Here is a 22,887-nt window from a genome sequence, read left to right on the forward strand (position 1 = left end):
CCTCAGCCACCTGCCATTTCCCCGCTCACCGCAATATTTTATTTAAAAGCCAAGTGGTTTTCTGGTGCCAGCTTGGCAAGACTGACAGGACTGAATAATGTATACACATGTGGGCAAGGCTCCTCTCGCCCCTTTTCCTCCTCTCCAGAAGGTTGAGCAAGTGGGCAGAGCTAATTAGCAGTTAAGGACGCATGCGCACACACGACTGTGGCGCTCAACAGGCCAACTTCAATAAGATGTTTCCTGGGTCGTGTGCAAATTATTATCATCTGGGGTATTAACTGGAAAATTGTTGCTTGTAGACAGTGCTGCTTGGAAAAAAGACCTTTGACCTTACTTATCTGAAGCACCTCATGCGTAACCACCAGAATGAGTTGGAATTGCTTTATAGCTACATCTGTGTATGTATATACACACATTCTTGCATTCATTCAGCAGAGCATAAAAATATCTTGCATTTGACTTGTTCATAAATCTAGCTCTAGCAGGCACTGCTGTTTGGGTATTTCAATAAAGTAAAAAAAAAAATGCTGGGTTTTCCTATGTGCAAAAGTCAAGCACCTTTTAGCTCACACATACCTGACCCCTTCGGGATGCATTGGTATTGCAAGTGCCTCCCATCTGACATTTCTGTGTATTTTGTCAGGAATAATGATGTCACACTAACGTTAAAGACATCATACAGGATGTAGAAAGTCATGGTGTATAATAGTTTCTGTAACATTATATTATTGGTGACATGTTGACTAACACAAGCTAGTAGGCACCATGATCCCACTCAGTGTGCACTCAGACTGTCATGTGAGCCATGCTCACGGTGACCTCATCTTAGCTTCCTGCAACTGTATTTCATCAGGAAATGTGCAAATTCTGCGATTTTTACTGAAGAAAATGTTAAAAAACGAATGGGATCACACGGAAAATACATTCATAATACAGTTCAATGGACAAATATAAATATTTATTGTATTTTATTATTCATTTAGGCTCTGCCTCACCTGCCCCCCCTGACAACATGTTACTGCCGTATACCGTATACAGAATTGTCTTGGTATTATTACATTTCAGTAAAGAACGGAGAAAACAATCACAAATATTGGGTTACAGTGAGTGTTTCATGTGATCCATATACCTGTAATTCAAAATGTGTATTGGCTAACACGGTGTTGCTCGGTGTTTGTAGTAAATCTCGCCCTAACATCGTGTAACCCCTGTCATGCTCCATATAGTCATGGAATATTAGCTGGAAAAAACAGTCAAACATATCAGCTCCACTTGGATGCCACTGTATTACGCTTCCATCCGTGAAAGACCTCAAGAACACTCTGTGTGTGTATGTGTGTATGTGGCACATTGAAATGGAAATTTATATGTGCAGTCAAGCTTCAAGCAATAAAGCTTACCTGCACAATTATGCATGCTGCCAGTGAGCCGTGTATCAAGTCATTTCCTGTATCTTTTGGTCAGGGAAAAATACTTATTATACTATTTTTTGCGTTTTTTGTAGTGTTATAATACAGCAGTGAAACCTAATTCCCAATAACAGTTATTAATGTTGATTATACACTAGATCCATCACTCCAGAGTGCTTCCTCTCACGCTGAGAATTTGTCTGGATTTACAAGCGACCACAAGTTTGGCTGATGCAACTTGAGGATTTTTTAAAGTGCAATAGGTCACACCGCGCTGTAAATAGTATTCCTGCAGCATCAGTAGATCTTCATAGAGAACCTGTGAGTCATGCCCTATTAAAAATGCACACCTTAGAGGCCAAAGAGCCTGTTTGGCTGCAGGTATTTGCAGAATCACCTTATGACTCAGAGCCCAAAATACAGCAAACGTCGACGCCATCAAATAAAAGCACCTTGCGACAGAAAAAGAGAAAGAGAAACATGCAGGCAGCTTGTAAGGCTTATTAAAATGCTTGTTAATTTCCAACCAATGAAGTCAGTTGAGGTCAAGTGGCAATATGTCCACTCCACTCCATGTTGCCTCTTACGTCTTATGCTCACAGCATTACTGCTCAATAACTTCCTGTACTCTTGGGTTAGATAACCAGTTTGTTCTGATTTCAAACTTCCATCCATCCATTTTCTATGCCGCTTCTCTTGAAAATAGAGATAGTTCCAGGGCCAAGCTGTCACCATACCAAACTATTATTCATTGTACAGGCAATGTTTAAGCAACTTTATTAACTGTTATACCAGTTTAAAAAAATAAGTCAACCGCTGTATAAGAAAACTATATCAAAGTAAAACTCTCGGATGACATGTGATTAAAGGCCACTTAATGCATTGGTTACAGTCACTGTAAAATTCAAAAAAAGAATGATGACATGCACAATGATGATTACTCAGTGTGCCTGGGAGTCGTGTCATTCTTTTTGGATGATTGATGTTGACTTTAGTCATATTGTACTGAGCAGCCGGGAGAGAGACTTTGTGTACTTTCATCATGAAACACATGTGACCTTTATTGACCATTTTATTGTGCACTTTTTTTAAATTACCAAATAAATGCATGACGCAATAAACACTTCCTGTCTTTCACTTTTAATGCGCACCAATACAGTATAGCGTCCATGATGCTAAATTGTCAACACGAATCTCTTCTATGTGTGAAGTGTCTTCACTGGTGCTTGTAAAATAGGCACTCAGCCAAATGTAAAGATCGTAAATTGAACCGCTGATTGAGGGTGCAGACAAGTGTGGATATCTACGCGTTTTGATCTGACAAAGTAACTTTGATCAAATGTAGAAATACTCCAGCTACTGCTTGGCAACTGTCCAAATTGGATGGAAAAAACAGCCACATGCTGGGAAAACTGAGGTAGGTTGGATTGCAAGGTGTCCGTAAAGCACTTAATGTGCGGCGCCAGTAATGCCTTGCACACTGCCACTTTCATTTTACTGTATTATCATTTGTTATAGTTCACAGTCTGACTGGTTTCTGGATGCCCTGTTCTCACGAGACAGCTTGTCTCCAAACAAAAAATCTTGTCAGGTTTTAATCTCGCAAGGTCTCGTGACACACACCTGATGATCTCTCATGGCACACTAATGTGCCGTGGCACAGTGGTTGGGAATCAATGCTATAGATGCCCACTGAGCTGAAAATGCTAAAATCTCGCATGATTTAACGCGCTATAATACTATGTAAAGCAATAAGATGTAAGGAAAATGATTACTGTGTGCCCTGGAGGCAAGTCTCATCACAATTGATGGGGTTATTCAAATCGTCTTTGGCCATTAATGACTGACTGACTTTGGACATATTACACTGAGCAGCCAGGAAAGAGACAGTTGTGTGCCACTTTCGCATTGAGTTTAATTTCCAGTTCTATGGTCGTCATCATAATTTTCCCTCTTTGCCATACACTTCCGTAGTAGCATGAGCCAAATAACAAACATTACACGATTAATTGTGGAATTAATCGTTTTACATGCTCACTGAGCTGAAAGTATCTGACTTCATGCATTGCTTAATTGTCATGCAAATGGAAAATAGGTGAACCGCTTGTTATTAAATTGTGATGAAGATTCACAGGGACGATTACTTTACTGGGAGGTGGGACTCTTCACATCTGCAGTTCTTCTTGGATCATTCATGTTTACTTTAGCCGTATTGTACTGAACAGCCAGGACAGCGATAGATGTGTACCACAGGTTTTACTTCTGGTTATATGGTCGTCATTAATTTTTTTCTGCTTGACATCACCGGTGGTGAGCATGTTGGCCACACAGTCGGGAGATCGGGAAGACCTGGGTTCAAATCTCCGCTTGGGCCTCTCTGTGTGGAGTTTGCATGTTCTCCCCGTGTGGATTTTCTCCGGGTACTCCTGTTTCCTCCCACATTCCGAAAATATGCATGTTAGGTTAATTGGTGACTCTAAATTGTCCATAGGTATGAATGTGAGTGTGAATGGCTGTTTGTCTATATGTGCCCTGCCATTGGCTGGCGACCAGTCCATGGTGTACCCCGCCTCTTGCCCGAGCTGGGATAGGCTGCAGCATACTCACGTGACCCTAATTAGGATAAGCGGCATAGAAAATGAATGGATGGATGAGACATCACTGGTGCCCTTCTGAAGTAGCATCACAAAATAAGCAAGAGCAAAAGACACACTATAGATCAGGGGTGGGCTAACTGACTTGCGGGCCACATTGGGTTAAAACATTTGGTGGAGGGGCCGTTTATATATAGGTGATCATTAAACAGAACGACACACTTGCTCATGGTGAAACGAAAGAAAACCCACAACACATTCACAGCAAGTTAACACGTCACATAAATCAACTACTGCTACTACTACATGGATGATCAACAACAACTAAGCACTAAACATAACTCTTAACTTAAAACTGTTATTTCCAAATGCCCGCAAGGCATGCTGGGTAGTCCAGCGGCAACAAGAATATGAACTATGAGCAATAAAACATTGGATATCAAGAGTTTGTTAACTCCTTCTTGTTCACTTCTCTGACGACCTCCTCAACATATTTTGCAGTCAAGCAAAACTGCGACAAACACAGCAAAATATTGGGAGAAAGACTACCACAAGCTACCCAGCATACCTTGCGGCGGGAATATAAGGGTGTGTTTTTTGGCATGGATATTGTGCGTAGATATTTATTTGTATGCCCACATGGTGCAGTAGGTAGGTTGACATGTGTTTGTTGTGGACGGCTTTTTTGTACAAGCTGCAGATTGCATCTGACCCTTCTAGCGACTCAAGCGTTGCCACACTGCAAGTCTTGTTGCCGGCTACTGTTCCGATGTTAAAGTTATAAAAAAAGGAATTTGGAAATGCTTGGTGGGCCAGATTAAGACACGTGGTGGGCCTGATGTGGCCCGCGGGCCACAGTTTGCCGACCTCTGCTATAGATACTCACAGAGCTGAGAACTCAGGAAATATGGTAAAATCTTGCAAGATTTGTTCAGGGATGTAGAAATCTACGGCTTCCACTGTAATAAACTGAAGATTTATCAATCAATACGGCGTTGATAAGGCATACAAAGCATCATTTGTATTCAAATAGCCTTGCCTCTCTACGTCCTGACAGCTCCATTCCTTTTGATTTGGGCGGGTGGGTCGTTTTCTACATCTCAAAAAGGTACAGCCTGCCGTGCCGCTCTTAATATGACGTGATGGAAGCTGTCTCCAAGTGAAACGGCGGCCCTGAAGCCCTGCTTGAGTTCAGCTTTCAGCCCTCTCTCACGTGTGTATGCACAGAGAGAGCGATCTGTTATCATTTGCAAGGTGGGAGGAAAACCAGGCTGTAGAGGACAAACAACATTTTAAACTCCAACACACACTCACATACACACACGCACACACACAGTGACACAGTCATCAGCGTTGATTAGGATAATGAATTTACTGTGTGAAATTAGGTTTGCTCCAATAGGTTTAATAAAACCAAGGTAGACAGACAGCAGAGGAAAACAGAAGCGACACGTCGTCACAGCGCGCCCACACAATCATCAGCGTCCTTTCTCCTCAGAGGTGATGCTGTAAAATGCTGCACAATACAATGTGCATATGGTACACATGTTTTTATATGCTGCAGGCTTACAGACATCTAAAGTGTTTTTTTTCTGGTGTGATTGAAGACCACAGTAATTGGCCAATAGCTGCACGTGCTATTAAAAGCGATGGTGTGACACTGCTGCGCCTTCATCTACTGTGTCACACTTTGGTGGGCTTCACTGATGGGGAGAGACTGATGGCCCACCAACCACCTAACAAATCACCCCCACATACCACAGGGCTCAAAGGAGGGCTTGCAGAGATAGGAGGGAAATATTTAGCCTGTGCCAGCAAATATCATCCAAATTGAAAAGAAAAAAACGGAAGGTGTTTACCCCTCAGGATGTTGTGGTGATGGTAATCATGTGGGTGTGTTTGGAAGGAAATGTGTAGCATCACCTTGGTCCTCAGGCCAGGTAGATACTGTAAATCATGAGACGCATTGTTGGAATAAAACAAGATGAGACGATAGAGAGCAAGATATACTACATCACATCAGTGTACTTCAGCAGTGACAGTCTTTCCTACTTCAATAGGCAATTAACGAGGTTGTTTAGTCTGCATTGAACTATAATTACCCATAACAAAAAAGCCATGTTTTTGCAACATATTTTTAATGAACCTACTACGTATTAAGCAGGATTTGCATGAAAGCCTGAAGTACATACAGTATTGCACTCACAGATTTTACAAATAAATGAAATTATTAAAAATGTTTTAGATAAACCAAACAAAAAACAAAAGCTGTCATTACAGCTGGGGTGTTTATTTACCTGAACCGCAAAGAGGATGGGCGTTCATCGGAGATAGGTTGTTGTTTCTTTCATGTGAAAAGTCATTATAAATTAGCTCATTATTTATAGGTTTTCACATTATAGAAATAACAATAACAACAACCAATATAACATTTTTATAATTATGCTCAATGCATGAGAAAATGGAAAAGAAAACCTAGCTCTCTTTGACAACATGGTCATTTATTAACAAGTATATTGAACAACACAGCAACAGAACCGATTTTGTAATAGCAGTAAGGACCAGACTGCTCAGCCAGAATTAATAGCGCTGATGAGTTTATTGGAAACAACAGTACGACAAGTCGCATGCATGATTTTCTCACCAACAGCTGTGTCACGCAACCAAGATTTTAAAGCACATGCAGAGATAAATAAAGCTTCTTCTTCTTTACTCATGATGCTCCAAATTCAGATTTAGCCACCTTGTGGAGTTAATCCTTCCAGCGTGTCCTCGGTCTGCCCCGGGGCCTCCACTCGGCTGTGCATGCCTGGAACACCTCACCAGGGAGGCGGCCAGGAGACGTCCGGACGATATGCCCCAGCCACCTCAACTGCCTCCTGTTAATGTGAAGGAGCAGCGGCTCTACTCTGAGCTCCTCTCTGATGAACATGGTCGTCAACCTAGGTCCACTTTGGGCCAGTCACCCTACGGAGGAAACTCATTTCGGCCGCTTGTATCTGTGATCTCGTTCTTTTGGTCATGACCCAAAGCTCCTGACCATAGGTGAGGATGGGACCATAGATTGACTGGGAAATTGAGAGCTTTGCCTTTCGGCTCAGCTCTCTGTTCACGACGGTCCAGTGCAGCGATCCGCCTTTCGATCTCATGCGCCACCCTTCCCTCACTCATTATCAAGACCCTGAGATACTTAATACTCCACCTGGGGAAAGAGCCACTCCTAACCCGAAGGGTGCTATCCAGAGTCTCGTCCCAGAAGCTTCACATTCAGCTGCAAATCTCCCCAGTTAATGCTGAAGGCCAGAGCCTGATGAGGCCATCAGGACCATCCTAAGGCCCCCAAACTGGGCCCCCTCGACGCCTTGGCAGCGGCTAGGGATTCTGTCCCAAAAAATTATGAACAGACTTGGTGCCAAAGGGCAGTCTTGGCGGAGGACAACGTTCACCGGGAACAGGCTCAACTTCCTGCTGCACAACTGCTTTACATGCAGAAAACAATATGAAACGCATATAAATGTGTATATAGTATGCCACAAAAGTGATTTCTGTAAAATATTTTATTATATGGGACAGCACAAAATGAACAACACTTTGTTTCAAGGTGACTTCTCAACCTTCATTTAGATGGCTAAATAAGCTGAGAGTAAAAGTGATGGACCCTTTCTAAATACTTATACTGTCCATTGAGACAACTGACTAATAAACAGAAGAAGAGAAAGAAACTGCAAAACGCTTGTAACAAGAAAAACAATTTGAATGACCCTGAGAGAATCAGAATGTTAGTCCTGGTTCCCACTGACTTGATGCCCATACCTAACAGTTAGTGAGTGAAGTGTACTTTTGTAATAATTTCTCCATATCTCCACCCAGTAACTTATCGTAAATTCCGGTGTATAAGTCGCACCAGTGTAGAAGCTGCACCCACTAAATTTAGAGGAAAAACCAGATGTGTACATATGTAAGCCGCACCGGTGTATAAGCCGCACATGTCCACGTCATAAAATGGCATATGGTGGCGTGCATGAGTCTGTGAGGATCAGTCAGCTCTTTATTTGACAGGTGCCAATCATGAGCTATGAAAACAGTCACGACAAGCCTCTCAGCCCATTGGAAATTGCAGGAGGCCATTACTCAATGTAACAGTCTGACTAATTTTACAAACAACATTAAACTCATCACACAGCAACTTAACACTCAAACATTATACCTCATAAATATATAAACGTGTACCAATACGAGTTTAATATAAAAAAAAATTAAACTTTCCCATAATGCATTTCGTTTGAGAAAACCATTGCATTGGTGGAGCGTAGAAAGCATAGAAAATGGTAGATGGCACAGCAATGCTGCCTCTGTCCACCAGAGGGACCCAGAGGACCCGTAGCCCAAAGCCCAGAGGGAAACAACTTTAGAGGCATACTTTTGAATTTTCCAGCTTCAAAGGTTTCATTGTACTGCAGCAATCAAAACATTTCTCCTTTTGTCTTTGCCAACTGTTCAAATACAATATTTTTGCAAAATTACATTACCGTACCCGATGTTGTCTGGTATTTGCAACTTATGCATCACACCCACCACAATTGAGTTCTCCAGCACACACTTTGAAGGACATACCAAATGTACTAAATCCCGGGTAGGTGTTTGCTTTGTGAGGACTGACTGCAGCCGATAACATCAGCCGTGACAGTCTGTACTATCTAACCATACTGCCATCTAGTGACAGGCCTGCTCATTAGAGGAGATAGGAGGAAGTTAATGGTTGTGGACAAATGACTCCAGGAAACAAATGAGTGTGAATGTGGATGATCTGTCAGCATTAGCTGCTGTATGATGGATGGACAGCGGATGCAAGCGTTTACATTGTTGAGGCTGAATGCCATCTACTGTAAATCCATTAAAAGAGTCTCCAGGGAGTTCCGTGGACCCCAGAAATAATCTTTTTACAAATGCCCCCTCTCAGTGTGACTGGGCTTTTCGGAGCTGGTGCGGAGAAAAGTTTTGCCTTTACAGCATGTGGCCAACAGAGTCCATTTTTCCATTTTTCCATTTTTTTCCGCTGATTTGAAGCGGTAGTGTGGAGGGGAGATGGAGATAAAGTCAGTATGTGAGAGAAAGGACAAGGGATGTATAAATTACAATGAGTACTTACTGGGGGTGCAACGGTACATGTACAGGAGGTCCTCAGTTTACGAGTTTTGTTGTACGTTGAATTGAATGAAACCGTAATAAAAAGAAAAGAGTACAATTCCCGCTGGAAGTGGTGTTGCAAGGGTGGGACAGACATGCTTATTGGGAGGAGGAAGTAGATGAGGCAGGAGAAATTGCAATAATGAGACCGCTATGCAGCGTAGTGTTCACTGTCCATTTTCACGCACGTAACTAGTTCTTGAGCAAATTAATTTATGGGAGTGTGTCACAACCACGAAACTCCTTAAACCAAAACGCCATAAACTGAAATCTTGTAAGCCAAGGACCTCCTGTATTTATAATCTGATTTACGATATCAAACATTTACCATACAAAGACATAATGAGTTCTCACACGGAACACATATAGTGAAGCACAGGAAGATAAACTGCTTCACAATATACCGTAATTTCCGGACTATAAACTGCAAATTTTCTCACATGCTTTTAACCCTTAAGTAACCCTTAAACAATGATGAAGCTAACTTATGGATTTTTACGAGCTAATGAGCTGCTGCTACTATCAATTATGTTTGTTTTGGGTTATGTAAAGACACACCTCAAATAGGTTGCAGTATTAGGTTTGTGTACGGTAAAAGAACTACAGTTCCCATGATGCTTAGAGTGCTGATTCAGGAAGAAGTGCCACGGATATCACATTTTGAGATCTTATGCTGTGATTGTGTTTTGATCTGACAAATCTTAAGTAAGTTTGATCAAGTGTAGACATACTAAATCTTCTCCTTGGACCGCGGCAGCTATTAAATGGGAAAAAAAGTATCTCACGTCTCACGCACCGGCATTAACAAGTGACACTGGGAACACCAAGTGGAGGTAGGATTGTAAGGTTTATAGTGTGCGCAAAGCACTTAATGTGCAATTCTAATTCAGCATCGGGCACTGCCACGTCCATATGTTCCATATGTTAAAATGTGTTAACACCTACCAAACCATGACCTTAAACCGTACAAAACCATGATTATGGCGTACCATTACACCTGTACTACATACTGTTTGTACAGCTGTGACAGTGACATACAGTTGTAACCTTTACTAAAACTTCTATTTGTGCATATAAAACAAACACCTTTGTGAAGGTGAATTCAACCTGATCAAAGGCATTATGTAGCGCTTGTATTACCACCTCCAGCTAAGAGCTTCATTGTTTATTAATTAAACTAAAAGCTTGCCCTCTCTCTGATGTATCTCAGATTTAATGGACCGAGGGGCTTATTTCGGGAATTAGTGGGAGAAAAGAAAAGGCTAAGAAGAGGATGACGGGAGTGAACGGAGAAGAAAAGAGCATACCCCCCCCACCCTTAGAGAATTCCCGATTACAATGTGTTCTTATCTTTCGAATGTCACCTTCAGTTATCAATTGGGAGCCGCTGCAGGCGCCGTGCTCTGCTAAACATTCTAAATGTAGCTTGCACTGTGAGGCTGATTGCCACCAGCATTGCAGGGATATCCTTTATATCAGAAGACTATTTCTACTTAGGCTTTTGTTGATTTCACTGTAAAATGAATGCCTAATGATTTCAATGTGCTGTTTGTTCAACATAATGTTTAAGCTTAACTTTGGAGGCATATAGGCTATGTTCAAACTTTGGTGCGTATTTTGGTGCTTTGCTATGGACCAAAGCTCTTAGTGCGTTTTCAACAACAGGTTTGGGCCTAGTTCACTTAGCATTCCCACTGACATTTTGATCGGGCCAAAGGCTGCCCAGAAAGAAAAAAAAATTATGTATTCAGCCGGATTGGAAAAATAAACATTTGCTTGTGATTTTTATATACAGTACAGTGTTCCCTCATTTAAAGCGGAGGTTAGGTTCCAAAAAATACCCGTGCTAAGTGAAATCTGTGTAGTAGAAGTTGATTTTTTTTGTTCCTTTCTTTATATATTTTTTTCATTCATTATATATTTTTTCATTTACACAGAATGTCTTTTCATGTACAGAATATGTTTTTTCCTTTATTATATGTTTTAAGGCTGTAAAACCCCTCACCTTCTACACTTTTCTCAGACAGGCATGAACATTTTCTCACATTTCTCTCAAAGTTCAAACCTTCGTAGATTTAAAAAAAAAAAGTCCACTACCATATTATAGAATGAAATCAAAGATCAAAGATCATTTTTGCCAAGATTTTGACTTTTAAAAGCTGTGAGCCTAAACTTTTGATCAGGTGATGAACAACCTGTCACTTTAATAGTTGTTTGCCATAAATTGCTTACTCAAAACATTTCTTCTCACTCCCGTTTCTTCTTTTTGCATTTTGAAGCTCTACTTAGAACATTGTTAAGATCCAACAGTGCAAAATGTAAAGTCTTGCAATTTTACAACTGGTCTTTTGGTCAGGTGTGTATGTTGTGTGCAATGCTTGTATAAAGTTTGTCCCTCAGTAAAATGATCAGACAAGGTTTATTTTGCTACATAGCAAATGATTGATACACTGCAATGTGCCATGCACTATAAGGGTTTTTGCTTTCATTTGGAATGTGTGAAACAATAGGTCACGTGGTGTCTCTTTCTTGAGTTGTTTAGCTGCAAATGTTGAATGTATCCAGTGTCCAATATCCAGTATGTAACTAGCTGTAGCTCCAATCAGCAAGTAAACGTTTACTCTTGTCAAATTGTTTTTACCACAGTGTCTGTGGAGTAAATTACATTTCACTTCAACTTCAGGGTTTGCCCAGGTGACTTAAAAATACTCAAAAAGATGGACAGAGACAATTTATTGGATGCCATGGACAGAAATTTAGCGTTCAAAGCCACTAACACACCAATAACCTCAATAATGTATGTGATGGTAAAGGTGAACACATATACACTAAAAGACTGTAAGTATGCTTTTTGAGTTAATAATAATAATAGTACCATGTTGTTTTGAGTCTTGAAGGTAGCTATTAGGGCTTTATGGGCTATGTGGCTCTACAGCAGCTCCAAGGCACGCCTCATTACCCAACTAATGAGAGGAGAGGGTGACCTCGCTCACTCTCACTCTCAGTCTCAGCTCCTTCCTCCTGGGTATAGCATCTGGATGGGCCCTCAGGCATGGGGGACTCACGCCAAACTGCTTGAGTGTGAATAGGTTATGATGGATGACATGATATACATATTAATGTTGGCTTTGATCATAGTAGCTGTTACTGTCAAGGAAAATACTGATCTTACAGAGCTTAAAGTTCTGAATGACACATGACTTGCGGAGGGATTGCTCATGAGTATGTAATGGAGGTGTAATGGTACGCCACAGTCACGGTTTGGTACGTTCCTCGATTTTAACGTCACGGTTTGGTTCATATTAATTATAGAAAGGGAACAAAATCCAAAACATAACTGCCTAGCTTTTGGTTAAACAGCTTTAATGATTTTTAAAATGAACCATAAAAAATTGCAAAATGATCACAGGTACTTTTCCAATAAAGAACATTTTCAAATAAAAATATAATATATAGAAGAATTTAAGGATGTGGGGGCCACTTTGATTTATTTTGTGCATTAGAGATGCCAAAAAAAAAAAAAAAAGATTTTGGTCACTGTACTGTATTATAAGCTGTAAACATCATGTGTTATAGGTGACAATGCAAATTAGTGTAATATTTAATAATACATTTCATGAAAAAAAACATGTTTAGAATATGCCAATAAAAAACAAGGCTGCGCTTTTGTCAACCCTGGTTTACAGCGTTTATTTTAGGAAAATGCATCAATGCAGACAAGTACAACACTAACAGTTTGAACAGTGTGAATGATTCTTTTATTTTTAGTTTCTTAATGGCTGAAGTGCAGCATTAAAACTTTTAGCTTGTAGCCACATTTCCCATCTCTACTGAACAATGCTGTCGTACTTTCTTTTTATCCAGTTGTATGTGCCCATTTACTTATTACTCACAGAGAAGGCAAAGTGGGTGAGACTCAAACAATGGAAGAGTTTACATGTGGCTTTCCCTAAGGTTCTACTGAGCAATCTGATTACAAATACAGTAGTTACCCCCCTAGTACATAAGGTTTGACTTATGGTTTGCTCTGCCATATTGAAAGGTTCGTTTCCACTGTGCCGGATGGTTTGGTTCCATTCGGTATATGAATTTTGTCCCAAAAAAAAACACCCTGTACCACACTTTTGTTTGAGTACCATTCAAATTCCTTCGCAAATGAGATGAATGAAGTGTCATGTTTTGCCATCATTTTAAGGTGGAGAGGTTCGGCAAACTTTTTGGCACACAAGTTGGTACACATTTTTTGTTTGGTTATGGTATCGTTCGCAGCAGTTATGTACTGTGTGAAAACGCTAATTGGCATGTTTGTTTGACAACAGGTCCTAACCTTAAACTCTTCGACAAATATAGTGTAAAATGTCTTATTTTGTCTTATTTTGCAGTAACTTTAATGTGGATAGTCTTAACGTTATGTGTATAATCATATTTCCACCAAGTAGTACAGTTCTGTTCAGTCTGGTGCATAGTTTTTGTTTGATTACCCTTTTTTAGGGTACCCTTTGCGTTACACCGGGGATATAAAGTGCTTAAGGCTTGCCTCATTTCTAACTAGTGGTATGGATGGGTGCACATTTTTTGTTTGGTTGGTTTTGGTCCTGTTTGGTGAGCGTTGTTTGGTTACCCTGTTTTTAGTGTACCGTTCAGAGTAGTATGGTACAGTACGGAACCACTAATTGTTAAGTTATGTTTCACATCGGACCCTAACCATGAAGTCCTCTACAAATATGACAGATGTGTAAAAATTGTACATTTTGCCATCATTTTAACAAATTTTCCTGTGGTGGAAACACAAGCCAAGTCCAGAATTTAGATTCACAAACTGCTCTGTGGTGAACTATATTGAGCGGCACTGATATAAATTACATTCCAAAAAGTATTTCTTGAATTTTTTTATGTTGCAGACAGCATGTTGTCTTGTGCTTTGATTCATGTGAAAGAGGTTTAAAAAATTACTAGGGGTGCACGATAAGTAGCGGTCTGATATGAGGAATTATGACATCATACCGATAAATCCGATAACATTAAAAAATAGCTCCAATTACAACAAAAACCCTCAATGAGGCGAGATTACCCATACTATGCTGTTGGGTGAGCAAATCAAGTGCTCCTTTTTCTGTGACGTGCTGCAAAGGGCCTGCTTTATTTTGCCCTGAGCTCACTTGTAAACAAACATGATCGTGTGGGACTTCACTGTTTCAGAGGAAGACATTTCGCCAAATGCTCTGCAAACATTCCGCGAGAAGGGAGAAAAACCATTGAGTTTAAACACATCAAACCTTATCGGCCCCCTGGAACACCGGCATGACTACGGCTTGTTCCGATCGCTGTGGCGTTTGAAAAGTGCAAATAGTTTGCCAGAGACGACCTAAGGGCTAAAGCCATCAGGGATTTCATGATGGAAATCATGAAATCCCAGATCGCTGAATGACCAGCCCTTAACCATTGTTGAATATACCAGATTTTGCCAGTAGTAAAACCTTTGGAGCCACAGTTTGTACTTCTGATCCGCCGCTATTAGTTTTAAGTTTTGTTCATAGTAGTGACGTTGTGATACTTGGTTAGGAGAAATCTACAGGTACAGTTTGTCAAATCCTACTTTGTTTGAATCGTTCTTAACGCCAAGTGTGCGCAAATATATCATGCATTTCTAAAAAATACCATTGCGTACATCCAGATTTCTCTTGGAAAATATAACTTTCTGTGGTTTGTCAATGTTTCGCGACCTGTCGTCTGTCAACCTTTTGTCTCCTTCAGAGTGTCGGTTCTGCTCCACATCTTACCAAACTAATTTGTATTTTACCCACATGCCCTCACTGAACTGTAGCTATGGCCAAATGCGGTCTTAATGTTAACAGTCCACATTAGTCTTCCTTTTAGCCTTGAGTTGGGGGAAAGTGGTGGAAATCCAAGACACTGAGCTTCCCTTAGCTTAGCCGAGCCTGAAATTGGCTTGAATGGAGGAGGAAGGGGTGGTGGGTCACCTGAGCAACTCCCAAGGCAAAACACATTAGTCTCGGCTCCATTGTTACAGTAAATCTCATCCATTCACCGTCACACACACTGAAACTACAAACTATTGTATATATTGTATACTTTGTATAGACATGCAACACCCATATGCATACTATGAAAATATTCCAGATCCTTTAACATAATTGTGCATTTATTTTCCTGTAAATATGTGCTTTATTGATCCTGGATGTGTATTGACCAGGCCGAGGCTCCAGTGTGTTAGCACATACAGTTAATAGTGATCCATGGCAACTTAATGGTGTTACCAATACGCCAGGTGAAGCTCTCGTAGAACATCCACAGCACCAATAAATAAGGCGCTAACAACAACTACAAATAGCTGACAAACACTTTTACAATGACCTCTGGACATCAATTGTAATAGCACTTCTTCCAGAGTCTAAATGGTACAGTACATTGTGCCGTCGGATGCCCACAGTAGAAATAAACTGAAGTAGACAAATAATTGGCTCGTGTCACCCTAGACAAATTGTTTTGAATGTCTGTTTCAAACAATTGTGGGTTTAGATTTTAAAAAAAAAAAAGTGGAAAGAAGTTGACAGCGAGCAACAAAAGACGATAGTTGAGCTTTAATAGGACAGTTTCTGTTCCGGCCCAGTTGATTACGACCGAGGGGAACAGTACAATACATATTAATTCTGCATTGTGTGCATCATTCTTTTGATGGCGCTACCCATTGTGCAAAATCCTTTGGGATGATGCTGCATTTAGTTTTTTTACCTGCACCTTCACTGTATGTTCAACTCCATAAAGTTTCGAAAGAGCAATCTAGGGATGGCATTATAATTGATGAAGTATTCTGAAGGCTGAATAAATTGAATTTAATTGCAGTGAGCCAATATGGAGCACCTGGCTTCAACCAGCAGAGGCGCTCTTGGTTTACACTTAGACAGTTGGTAACTGGTTATAAAGTATTTAATGATTTTTTTTAAGTATTAGACTTAGAATAAAATTGTCTGCCATCAAAAATTAATACAATTGTATAATAAAATAAATGTATAATATGTATGTATAATTAAATAATTAATATATATTTAAAATCATGATGATAGTAATAATAACAATTAGTGCCGGAGCACTAAGATCCATTGGTCGTACCAAAGCCCTATTGTATTTATTATTATTATTATTAATATACTAATGTGTCCTGCGATTGGCTGCCGACCAGTCCAGGGTGAACCCCGCCTCTCGCCCGAAGTCAGCTGGGATAGGCTCCAGCATATCTCCGCGGCCCTAATGAGTATAAGCGGCATAGGAAGTGGATGGATGGATATACTAATGATAATAGTAATTATTATTATTATAATTATTATTATACTTTAAAAGACATTTGAACATTTCACATTGAAAAAAGAACATTTTGTCAGTCAGCTGTCTTTAAGAGACAGCTTCTTGCTTTTTTTTCTATCAGCCTTTTTTGAGTCTCACGGCCTCTCCCATGTCTATCTTTGCCTTTCATATGTCATATCTTCAGGATATGCTGTGGAGAGAAGGATTTGGCGAGTAAATACTGGCACATAATTCTGTCTTCTCCTCACCCACACAGAGCTGAGAAGAAGCTCCCACATGTAAATATGCCAGTTAAAGTGGGAAAAACCAGGGAAAATGTCAGTGCTGTCCTTTGCACCACCCACAAAAAAGGAATGGCAGTGTCCCGCAGCATGAGGGTGTTGTGGAGTAATAAGAGGCACAACACAACTCGTATGCAGTTGAGGGAAAAGGGATACCCCGTTTATTCCATTCACCCTTAAATAGACACAGTGAACAATAACAATGACGTGGATTACCAAAACATCGTCCTTCCTTGGACCTGTTGGCAGTACATTTTGAAATCACATTTACATCTGTGCACAAACGGACAGACTAAAAAACACGAACGACGCTCAGCTAATTTGCCACACAGCAAGTGTCCTGCTCTGAATGATAAGCTGCCATTCACAGCGGTGCTTTAAATGCACTTCATTGGTGGCTCTAATCTGCAATGCATCAGAGGTTATCACCATGCCAGCGCCCAGACACAGACTACCTGCAAGGGAATTTCAATCAGCCTCCCCCATATGTAATTAAATGAAAATAATTGCTTTCATTTTCCCTTTTGTCATTTTTCAAATTTTGTCACAATGCATATTCTGCTGTTGTTTCTCTCTTCATTTTCTCCACCAACCACTCCAAAGTAATCTTTATTTTCTTTCTTTTGTTGGCTTCTTCCATTATTTTCTCAAAGTAAGTCAGATCTTAAGTGTGCCTTTTTGTGTGTGCTGTGCTGTGTTTAGAAGGTAAGCGTGTTGCTGCCATCATCAGGCAGACACTTAAAGCTACACGCTGCTTTGGCCAAACCTGACCTCAAATGCTTCCCCTTCCCCCATAAGTATAGACGGCAAACTTCCCAAATCCTAAATTGTCCCTAAACCCAAGTGCTATATTATTGTTCTTTTTTATCATTTGGATTTTTCTCATTATCATAATGCAGCTGATCAAGTAAATACCTTTTTTTTTTTTACATAGCACCACAATAAACTGTTTTCAAGAAAATGGGAAATAATGTGAATTGTAGCCAACACAATTGAGTTAAAAAAAGACATAAATAGGTTGAGGGAATATTAAAGGGGCCATGCACAAGTGATCCCTTTGCAACCTGACAGTTTTGGAGCACTTTTGTAAAGACGAGTTTAAACCAAAAGGTGCTTCAACACGATTCTCATACATACAGTTTCAATTGTCTTTATTATTGATCGTTTTTTTCATCAGAAAAACATATTTTAACAGGTTTACTTTCTGTATCCAACAGTCTTCCATTCATTAACTGTACCTCTTGCTTCCTTAGCTCAAGCAAAGCGAGGCAAATGCGGACACCAAAGAGAAGCTCCCACTTCGACTCAGAATCTTCGAAAAGTTCCCCAACAGACCTCAGATGGTTAAGATCTCCAAGCTGCCATCGGACTTCACTGTGCCCAGAATCAGGTATGAATGTCCCCCGTTGGAACTTTTAAGATTGACCACAATCTGTTAAGTTCTTTATATATATATATATATATATATATATATATATATACACATACATATAGGGCTATCAAATGAGTAAAATGCTATCAAATGAATAATTTGAATCAAATTAATCACAGTTTACAAATTAATTAATCATGATTAATCACCATTTGCAACTGTGTGTGAAATATGTCCTTTTTACTGTATTTTTTTTACAAAAACATAAATGACAGGACACAATTTTATATAATTTAGTCTATTAACAGCTCCAAATGAGTATTATAATATATATAACATTGTGAATATTATGCTAAAAGATTCTACACATGTCTGAAAATCTAAAACACCAGTAGCAGAACATTTGAAACGCATTCATGACCGTATTATCACAAGCCATGATGGGTTGCGTTCAAAGACATTATGGAATTTTTTAAAGTTGAATTCAGTGTTTTTAGGGTAGATGTACAGTATTTTCCAGGATTTCCCAGCTTACTTAAATGCAGAAATATGTACTTCCTCACTATGAGTTATGATAGTCAGTGACAACAATATCCACTTACTTTTTTTCTTTGTCTTTCTGTTTATTTAGACCACATATACACATAATAAAGATGTTTTTGTGATGTTCCGAGTGCCCCCGAATGCTACTAGACTAGAGATGTGTTTGTGAGTTGAAGATGCGTATATGGTGTTGGAATTGCGCTGCTGTTGATATATTCAGGTCAGAATGAGGTATAAAGAGCGTTAAGACTGGGGGGACACTATTGTTTCTCTGTGCCGTCGCAGCAGAGAGGGTGGCTTGACTAAACATTTTAATATAATTAAATAAATTAGTTTCCACCGTTAATGCGCTATTTTTGAGCCCTAATATATAAATATCCCTAATATATACATATATAAATTACTGTCCCATAGCAAATAATGAATAGAATCTGTTACAGGGTCAGACACCATCATAAAACTTTATTAACGATAGGCAATGTCTTAAGAAGAATTTATCATTATACATATAGTGTTAAAAGAAGTGAACCACTTTTGATAAGCAGAAAAAAAACTTCACACATTTGGTTGATGGCACGCAGTTGACTAACATGTAGTTTCCCCTTTTCTCATTATGAATTCAAATTGTTGGCGCTGCCTGGGCAGAGCTGCATGTACCAAATGATCATGTGGCTAATTTGCACAATAGATCTAGCAGATATTGCGCTGCGTTCTCTGGGAATGAACGCCTAAGACATGGACAGTCGCGTTATAGTAGTTTAGCTTTATTGTACTTAGCAGCCAGGACAGAGACTCTTGGAAGCCACTGTCTCTGCTACACTAATGCTACATCACATTATTGTGCTACTTTTCAGGCATATTTTTCCAGGAAAATAGTTGCACTGTAATTGTTTTGCATTTACAGATGATATGTTCACAATGTAAATTAAAGCAAACCTAATAACTGAACACACTCTAGTAGTAATTTAAAGGAAAACTGCACTTTTTAAAATTTTGCCCATCATCCACAATCCTTATGTGAGACATGAACACACGTCTTTCCTTTTTCTGTGTGTTCTAAAGATATAAAAACAGATAAAGACAGCTCATTACTGCACGTAATGGGACAGACCTATGCGGCCTAAAAAGACCGCTATTAAAACACCTTCATGATCCTCCAGCAAGGTTGTATGGTTATATATACACATGCTGTGACCATGTAGTAAAAAGTACATTCTTGATGTGTAATACTTACAGTATTTTGCTGTATTTTGGTCCTTTTAAGCATTACCGGAACTTCCTTCCTGTGCGCATTGGTTTCACAAAGCAACATAGAAACCGAACGCTACATGTAGCATTAACTTTTCCAAACTCAAAAACAAAAACACAGCAGCAGTGGCGGCAGCTCCAATATGTAGACTTACCTTTTGGGTAGTGGTCTGAGGCATTGAGAGCGCGGGAGAGTGTGTGGTGAAGCTAGTCGCTATCCGGCCAGTGTGGTGTGTCAAGGTATCAATACGCCAGCAAGGTAGTTCGATTGGTGTAACAGTGATAAAAATAATAACAATGTCGCTGCATCTTGGTTAATATGCACGTCACATTATGTGTAAATGGAGCATTGTTGGCGCTTTTTGGAGTTTTTTTCAGAAGGCTTTATAGGCAGAATAAGTGTTTCCCATTACCTGCGTAATGAGCTGTCACTTTTTTTCACTTTTTATATCTTTAGAACGCACAGAAAAGAGAAAGACATATGTGTTCATGTCTCACATAAGGATTGTGGATGATGGGCAAAATTTAAAAAAAGAAGTGCAGTTTTCCTTTAACTACCAATATGCCGTTTTTCCACAATGTGCCAAAGTGATAAAATTGAGCTACATTTTTAACAGAAGAGCATAACTGCCTCTAACACGTCCAACTTCATAATCAATTTAATCATTTAGTTGCTGCTTAGTGCACAGCTGGATCCTTCACTCCCCCAGAATCATTCTCTGGAGCCATCTGGTGCCAATGAGAAGCTCCACTGGTAATCTGTGACATGGCGTTCCAGTGAATGCCTGTCTTAACCGTGCATTTACATTTGCCGACTAAAGTGGCATTTCTCCTGTCAAGGGAGAGCTTCATGAAGCAGTTCATCGATCGCCAGCAGCAGGACCCCAGTTGTCTGTTCCGAAGACTCCCCTCGGCTTCGTCGTCGTCCTGCGACCACTCCAAACGCTCGGCCATCGAAGACAACAAGTATATCGACCAAAAGGTACTTCTTTCACACTCAAGTTATCACTCTCCACCGTAGAGACATGTGGATATGAGAGTGATAACTCCTTTTTCCCCTTCCGCTCAATATACCTCGACGATAAAAATGGAAGTAATAAAGAGTTATGGTGTGTTTTCATCAAAGGCTCTGACTTAATTGACCTGCGGTATTTTCTAACCCATGTGTGGTTTTCTCAGCTTCGAAGGTCAATATTTAGCATCCAGGCCCGGAATCTGCTGGAAAAAGAAACTACAGTCAATAAAATACTACGGTAAGTCGTGTGTGCATCTTCACAGCAAGCATACAGTTGCAAGCATACAAATGTTATATACAGTACAGTCAACTTAGTCACTTTGTAGTTGTACACTTCCTTTCCTCTGGGTCAATTTAGGATAAATGTACCCCCGCCCCCAACACAAAAAAACTAAAAAATATGAACATTTAGCATATTTCAGTTTTTCACTATCCAAAAAGGTTTTATTTCATTTTATGGTTGTACCAGGTGTTATTTTATTTCATTGTGTTTCCTTTCATTTCACTCTATTGTATTTTATTCGATTTCATTCTCGTTGATTCGATTCAATTTGACACCCCTAATCGATACCTGGGACTCTCAGCAGTTGCGTAAATAAACACGTCCACCGTATGTAATATCGTGGCCTGGGTTGATTTGCAGTTATAGTAGGTGACCTATAAAACCATAAAACCAATGCTACTACTAATCCTGATCCCCACTAAGGTAAATTGCTTGTGTTCTATTGTTAACATTAGCTTTTTGATGCACACCAGCACCACACACACTCAGGCCCAACTCAGACTCATTTACTATGGTGCTGAAAATAAATGGATAATTTGCAGTTCAGCATGGCAGAGCTGGCACCTGGTGTACATTAGCTCACCGGCACCGTGTCCAATCTGGCTGGCCCCTCCTCATCCTCCTAAAAGACAGACAGTATATCAGTAGTCGTAACACGTACTGTCTAGTCTGGTCTGCCGCTGTCCTCACAAAAACACACAATCAAGTTCACCTCAGTATCTCTAGTTGAGCATACCAAGGCTCTTGTGGCCACATAAAGTGGGACATTACTGAAAAGATTGAAGCACACACAGCTGTTGATTAAATCTGGATGCCTTGTTATATTACACTGATTATCATTATATTGATAAACCCAACTTTCCTCACGTAGTGGTTATTGAGTTTGAAATAAAATGATGGGGCCACTGTTTAGGCAGGAAAATGGCAAAACACAGTAAGAACACTTTTCTGAGTAATACAAGTATTGAACACTGAACCAGTTGAGGTCCAGTGATCTCCGGTTATAGCAACAATCCTCCACCAAAATCTTAAGTTAGGTTTTTCATTCGCCGTTGTACACCTTCCTGATTTTGGTCGTCACTGCAGTCCTGCACACTGGCTTGTGTGATGAGTCATTGGACACAGTTTGCAGCATCTCTGTGAACCCCTCATCTTCCACGATGTTTATCGGCCTGCAGTTCATCGCAATCAGCTTGGCAAGAGCATTCGTCAGCCTGTCGGTCACAGACTTGCTCGTACACGGGGTGTTCTCTTGGAATTTAGTTTAGCAAAGAGCTTTGCTATGGCTTGCTTAACTGCTAATGTCTTCCAAAATGTTAAATGGTTAAAAGCACCATGCATCAGTTGTTGCTAGGCAGAATTAGTTGTTATTTTACATGACACTGATGGATACCATTTGTCATTTATCATAAACAACATTACACACGAGTGTAGTATCCAAACTAAAATATACATGTAAAACACAACGCAGCGCTTAAATATGTCATAATTTTATTTTATAATCATGATAATATGATATGTTCAATGAATTAATTATAACAAACATCAAGTTGTCAATTAAATAATTCTATCAGGTTTAAGTTTACCGCGCACAGAGCTAATATGTCCTCTCTGCTGTGATTCTCCCTT

General features: G+C 39.9%; 1 protein-coding gene across 12 annotated transcripts in view; it reads left to right on the forward strand.

Moving 5' to 3' along the window:
• Nucleotides 1-22,887, forward strand: part of nalcn (sodium leak channel, non-selective) — a 96,557-nt gene that overhangs the window by 45,163 nt on the left and 28,507 nt on the right. For 11 of the 12 annotated variants that reach the window (XR_008572420.1, XR_008572421.1, XR_008572422.1 and 8 more), the window contains 3 exons: nucleotides 18,051-18,187; nucleotides 20,801-20,942; nucleotides 21,140-21,213. Coding sequence is in view for 9 of the 12 variants with exons in the window: in XM_054786783.1 (XP_054642758.1) it covers nucleotides 18,051-18,187; nucleotides 20,801-20,942; nucleotides 21,140-21,213 (353 nt within the window). In the remaining 3 variants the exon portion in view is untranslated. The remainder of the gene's footprint in view (nucleotides 1-18,050; nucleotides 18,188-20,800; nucleotides 20,943-21,139; nucleotides 21,214-22,887) is intronic. The other variant, XM_054786785.1, reaches the window with a different exon arrangement.

This window comes from Dunckerocampus dactyliophorus, chromosome 9 (genome assembly GCF_027744805.1).
Source record: "Dunckerocampus dactyliophorus isolate RoL2022-P2 chromosome 9, RoL_Ddac_1.1, whole genome shotgun sequence".
Classification (NCBI taxonomy): domain Eukaryota; kingdom Metazoa; phylum Chordata; class Actinopteri; order Syngnathiformes; family Syngnathidae; genus Dunckerocampus; species Dunckerocampus dactyliophorus.